The 5,476-nt window shown below is 38.6% G+C and overlaps 1 protein-coding gene across 1 annotated transcript; it reads left to right on the top strand.

Annotated features, from left to right (window-relative positions):
* Nucleotides 1-577: 577 nt before the first annotated feature.
* Nucleotides 578-4,916, top strand: LOC131159585 (phospho-2-dehydro-3-deoxyheptonate aldolase 2, chloroplastic-like). Its single transcript, XM_058114609.1, has 5 exons — nt 578-1,315; nt 1,694-1,971; nt 2,403-2,679; nt 3,790-4,035; nt 4,364-4,916. The coding sequence occupies exons 1-5, from the start codon at nt 791-793 to the stop codon at nt 4,628-4,630; spliced, it is 1,593 nt and encodes a 530-aa protein (XP_057970592.1). The 5' UTR covers nt 578-790; the 3' UTR covers nt 4,631-4,916.
* The last annotated feature ends 560 nt before the right edge of the window (nt 4,917-5,476 follow it).

Here is a 5,476-nt window from a genome sequence, read left to right as displayed (position 1 = left end):
AACCGACTTTGGGGAAGTCAGTTTTCCCCTTTTTCAACTTTTTTTTTGTTTGTTTTCTGTGTTCTGTCTCCGTATTATCAGCTAAGGGCTACTGCATGCAGAGGGCAAATCAATTTTTCAAAAGTCAATTTTCCTTTTTCAATTTTTTTTTAAAAAAATTTAGCACTCCATTTTTTGTGCGTTGACCGGAGAATTGTCGATCAACCATCTCGTCCACTAATAGTCACTAGCACATAACCTTAACTAACTTTTTAAAAATCAGTACAATTGCGTATTTTTTGGGGTATATACTCGTACTTTTTATTTTTTATTTTTATTAATTCTACAAAAAAACTCACTCGCATATTTAGATAAATATTTTTTAAAAGAAAAAGTACACACCTAATTAATAAGCCTAGTTTTGGTAGGTAATAAATTATAACGCATTTGGACGCGGTAGGTAGCATTACTAATTTGTTTTCCTTTTTTTTTCTTTAATAAAAAAGGTATCTAAATTGCCTGACGTGACATTTCTCATTACATTTACCAAAATACCCCTCTTCCAGTTACCAGTCTGCTCCCCCTAACTACCCGCCTCGGCGCCTTCCAAATCAACATTTGAACGTTGCTCTACCCACCCCCTCTTCTCTTCTGCCCGTTCTCTTCCTTAAACCCTATTTAAACCCTCCTAGCTCCTCCCCTTCTCTTCCAGAGCCCCTCGCACTCTCTCTCTCCCCCCTCTCTCTAAAATCATTGCCTTCTAAGATCCAGTGAGAAGCGAGTGAGAACTCGGAAAAGACTTAAAGCAGCAATGGCGCTCTCAAGCAGCTCTGCACTATCTTCAAAGTCTCTCCTCCAGAACCATTCTGTCCTCCACATCCCCCAGGCGTCTTCCTCTCTCTTACCCGCCAAGACCCACTTTAGATCTGTCCAACCTATCTCCGCCGTCCACGCTGCCGAGCCCACCAAGACCCCCGCCGTCGCCGATAAGCCTCTCAAATCGGCGGCGCAGCAGGTGACAGCTCCCGGAAAGTGGAGCGTCGATAGCTGGAAATCGAAGAAGGTCTTGCAGCTGCCGGAGTACCCGAATCAGGAAGATCTCGATTCGGTCCTCCGAAAGCTCGAGTCCTTCCCGCCGATTGTGTTCGCCGGCGAGGCGAGGAATTTGGAGGAGCGATTAGCCGAGGCCGCGATGGGCAATGCGTTCCTTCTTCAAGGGGGAGATTGTGCCGAGAGCTTTAAGGAGTTCAGTGCCAATAACATTCGTGACACCTTCAGAGTTCTTCTTCAGATGGCTGCTGTTCTTATGTTCGGAGGACAAATGCCCGTAATTAAGGTCAGACCACTTTCTGGGCTTTTTTTTTTAATTATCATTTTCTCTTCTGGAGGTTGTTTGTTTTACACTTTTTGGCCTATAATATATATGCTTGTAATTATGTGATAATGATGAATAGGGGTTCACACTATTTTTGTTTTCCGAGAAAATAGAGGAAATTGTTCCAGAAGGCTACATAACATAGCTGAACAGATATACGGCTAATCTGAGTGGATACTGAATTGTGATTCGCTCTCTTTCAATCTCAAATTATCCTAATTATTAGCAAAAAAATGCATCAATCAGTGCATATTATGGGGATGGTTATTTGGGTGGGGTGTTCCAATTATCATTTTTTTATTTTTTCCTTAAATTTATGGGAAGAGCTAATTGCTTTAGGTGGGGAGAATGGCGGGTCAATTTGCAAAGCCAAGATCAGAAGCGTATGAGGAGAAGAATGGAGTAAAATTGCCTAGTTACAAAGGAGACAACATTAATGGTGACGCCTTTGATGAGAAGTCCAGAATTCCTGACCCGGAGAGAATGACAAGGGCTTACTGCCAAGCTGCGGCTACTCTGAACCTTCTTAGGTCCTTCGCAACTGGAGGGTATGCCGCAATGCAGAGGGTGACCCAGTGGAATCTTGATTTTGCAGAGCACAGTGAGCAGGGAGACAGGTATGTAATGTTCATCCTGTAAGAGTTGGGCTTTATTTGTTGATTAATCAACTTTAATTATGTGATTGCTTTTTCAGTCTAGACCAATTAAGAGTAAAAAAATGAAAGCCTTTTTATCATTGGGTTGCTTCATTCATTAGCTCTAGTGCATAGAGAAGAATAAGATAAAGGAATTTGCAACTCTTGTTTTTATCATTATTGGATTTTCTGTTAAATCCCAAAAAGATCTTCTCTGGGACTACTAGAGACATTTTAAACTCACTTTACTTCATTAACTGTTTCTTAAGAAGAAAAAAATTTTAGTCCTGGACTCAAATTTGAGTATTCAACTCATGATGGAAAATTTCTATCAAGAAGTAAACACAATGAAGCTTCAATTCAGGATTTTGAACCCCAAGTCTAATGAGTTTGTGGTTGGGATGGTTTACCAGATACCAGGAACTGGCTCACCGGGTCGATGAGGCCTTAGGGTTCATGGCTGCTGCTGGACTCACAGTTGACCATCCTATCATGACAACAACTGAATTCTGGACATCCCATGAATGCTTGCTTTTGCCATATGAGGAAGCTCTTACGAGGCAGGATTCTACCTCTGGCCATTACTATGATTGCTCTGCTCACATGCTATGGGTTGGGGAGCGTACCCGTCAACTAGATGGTGCCCATGTGGAGTTCCTAAGAGGAGTTGCTAATCCCCTTGGTATCAAGGTACCTGCAATATAGGCTTATATGTTTAACTGATTATATTGCTATCTGCTAAATCGATTGATGGGATGGTGCCCATGTGGAGTTCCTAAGAGGAGTTGCTAATCCCCTTAGTATCATATGTTTAACTGATTATATTGCTATCTGCCAAATCTATTAATGGCAGGAGTCGCCTTATTTTTGCTCATTTTGTTGTATCACTAATTTTTAACTTGCGTCATAAGACAAATATAATTTATGGGAGTGGGAATTTTAGTGGAAATATCAAGGTCCCTTAAAAATTTCTCCTGAATCAAAGACAAAGTAAGGTCTTAATCTATGCTTTCTTTTTAAGTAGTTTTAAGTACAACTCTCCTATAAGTTAAGAATACGCGTTGCAATTTATCAAATTATAATATTATTCTGTTAATTCAAGAATTATAATTTAGTTGCTTATTTTTTAATCCCTTGATATGGATCCCTTTTTTCCCTCAAAAGGTCAATACTAGTTAAACTTTTCAGATTTAGGCACAATAATTGCATTTCTTATTTAATAACTTAATATTAATAAGGTAGTTGACAAAGCAGAGGGACATGAAATGTTACCAAACTAAGCTCATGAGGCTGCAGTGTCAGACTAGTTACATAGCCATGACAATAGAATGCCTGCCTGTTAGCTATCTATATAGGCGTAATATATATATATATATATATATATATATATATAGGTTGCTTGTTGATACAAGCAATGTTTGTCTCTATTGCACACATAAATTGGTCTTCAGATGTGATGTCTTGTTCATATACACTAACTTAATTTGATAGATCAGCTGTCCTAGAATTTCTGTTGGAAAAATTAGGTGTTTTGAATGGCAGAAGTGAACTTTTGACAGGTAATCCTCTACAGTTTTGTTAAGGTTTCCTTCATATCAGTTGTGAGTGTTTGTTCACGGATGGACTCTTCTGGGTCTTGAGTTGACTGATTGACCATTATCTCATGTCTGAAATTTTGGATTCTATATTTTTATTCTGTATATACAAACATCCTGCTTTTCTCTTTTGAGGCCTAGTGACGGCAAGCTCATGTGACATTGTGCTCTGTGTCATGGCTAAAGATGACCTTGTTATGTGCAGGTGAGCAATAAGATGGATCCAAATGAGTTGGTTAGCCTCATTGAAATCCTGAATCCTTATAACAAACCGGGCAGAATAACCGTGATTGCAAGAATGGGAGCTGAAAACATGAGGGTCAAGCTACCCCATTTGATCAGGGCTGTCCGCAGGGCTGGGCAAATTGTTACATGGGTCTGTGACCCAATGCATGGGAACACCATAAAGGCCCCTTGTGGACTCAAAACGCGTGCTTTTGATGCAATCTTGGTATAGTTTCTCTCACCTGCTAAACCTATTGCTTAATCTAAAGTTTTTAGCCTTCAGTTTCTCACATTTTGAAAGTAAGCTTCTGGAAATTGATTATTCTCCAGTTTTTTTTTTCTGACATAAAATATATAAAATTAAAAGCGTTATAATTACATTTTCTTGTTTTATTTTCTGAAGTATGCACTTCTCTACTTAACATTCACTATGCGTCTCCTCTGCCAAGTAGCATTCATAATCCTGAATTTGACTACTATATTTTAAATCAGTTGTCTGATTGATCAAGAAACATAAACAACTAAATTAGTCATATTAATATGTTGGTGTGTAGGCTGAGGTTCGAGCGTTCTTTGATGTCCACGAGCAAGAAGGGAGCCACCCTGGGGGCGTTCACCTTGAGATGACAGGCCAGAATGTGACAGAGTGCATTGGAGGGTCTCGGGCGGTCACTTTCGATGATCTTAGCTCTCGCTACCACACTCATTGTGACCCAAGGCTCAATGCTTCCCAGTCTCTTGAGTTGGCATTTATCATTGCAGAGAGGCTTAGAAGGAGAAGGATTAATGGAACTCAACGCGTGCGCGCATTGGGTCTTTAATCAGGCAGCTGCAAATGAAAGCCCCATGCATGCTTCAAGCTCGATCAATATATTTAATTTGGTAGAGAATAAATTGGGTATTAATGGTTACTGAAAGCTCCAAATGCATGCCGCAGGTGCTTTGTGTGGATATCAGCCTTGTAGAGTTAAGGGTCTGTTTACTTGGTACTTGAACTTTGAGGTTATTGATTTGTGTATTGAAGTATGAATTTGGTTTTGACCATGTTGGTGTTCTGAATTTCTGGAAATTATGAAAAGAATAAAAGCAAATGCCACTCCCAATGGATGAATTGGTGTGTTATATATATATATAGATTTGTTACGGGTAAAGGGGGAAATCTTATATATGCTATAATGAGGAGTTGCTTGACATGTTGGTTGTGTCAACCTAATGGTCTGCTTTTATAATGATTAATCTTCCCAAATGACTTGAACTCGATCAGCATTATAGCTAGGTGACCAATATTCATTCAGAGAAACAATGGCACATTTTAGCGTCTTGTTTTCTTATTGGTTGATTGTATTAATTTGTGGGCGTGAATCACATACGAGAGCATCCAATTTTATCATATATATATATATATATATATATATATATATATATATATATATAAACCTGCTTGACTTTCTATTCAGATGACAAATGAGAAAACAATGAGCAAAGAATAGTGATTAAAATATATATATATATATATATAAACCTGCTTGACTTTCTATTCAGATGACAAATGAGAAAACAATGAGCAAAGAATAGTGATTAAAATATATATATATATATATAAAAGCAAGTCCTGGACAAGTTAAGAAAATAATATTGAGTTGGGCAATAGTTCGTCTAGGCTTCTC

The sequence above is a fragment of the Malania oleifera genome, chromosome 7 (genome assembly GCF_029873635.1).
Source record: "Malania oleifera isolate guangnan ecotype guangnan chromosome 7, ASM2987363v1, whole genome shotgun sequence".
NCBI lineage: Eukaryota > Viridiplantae > Streptophyta > Magnoliopsida > Santalales > Ximeniaceae > Malania > Malania oleifera.
The sequence above is the reverse complement of the archived record's forward strand: the minus strand, read 5'-3'. Positions and strand labels throughout refer to the sequence as shown.

Coding starts and splice junctions, on each gene's coding strand:
- LOC131159585 (XM_058114609.1), top strand. CDS start 791: ATGGCGCTCTCAAGCAGCTCTGCACTATCTTCAAAGTCTCTCCTCCAG. Junction 1,316..1,693: donor GACAAATGCCCGTAATTAAG/GTCAGACCACTT, acceptor TAATTGCTTTAG/GTGGGGAGAATGGCGGGTCA. Junction 4,036..4,363: donor GTGCTTTTGATGCAATCTTG/GTATAGTTTCTC, acceptor GTTGGTGTGTAG/GCTGAGGTTCGAGCGTTCTT.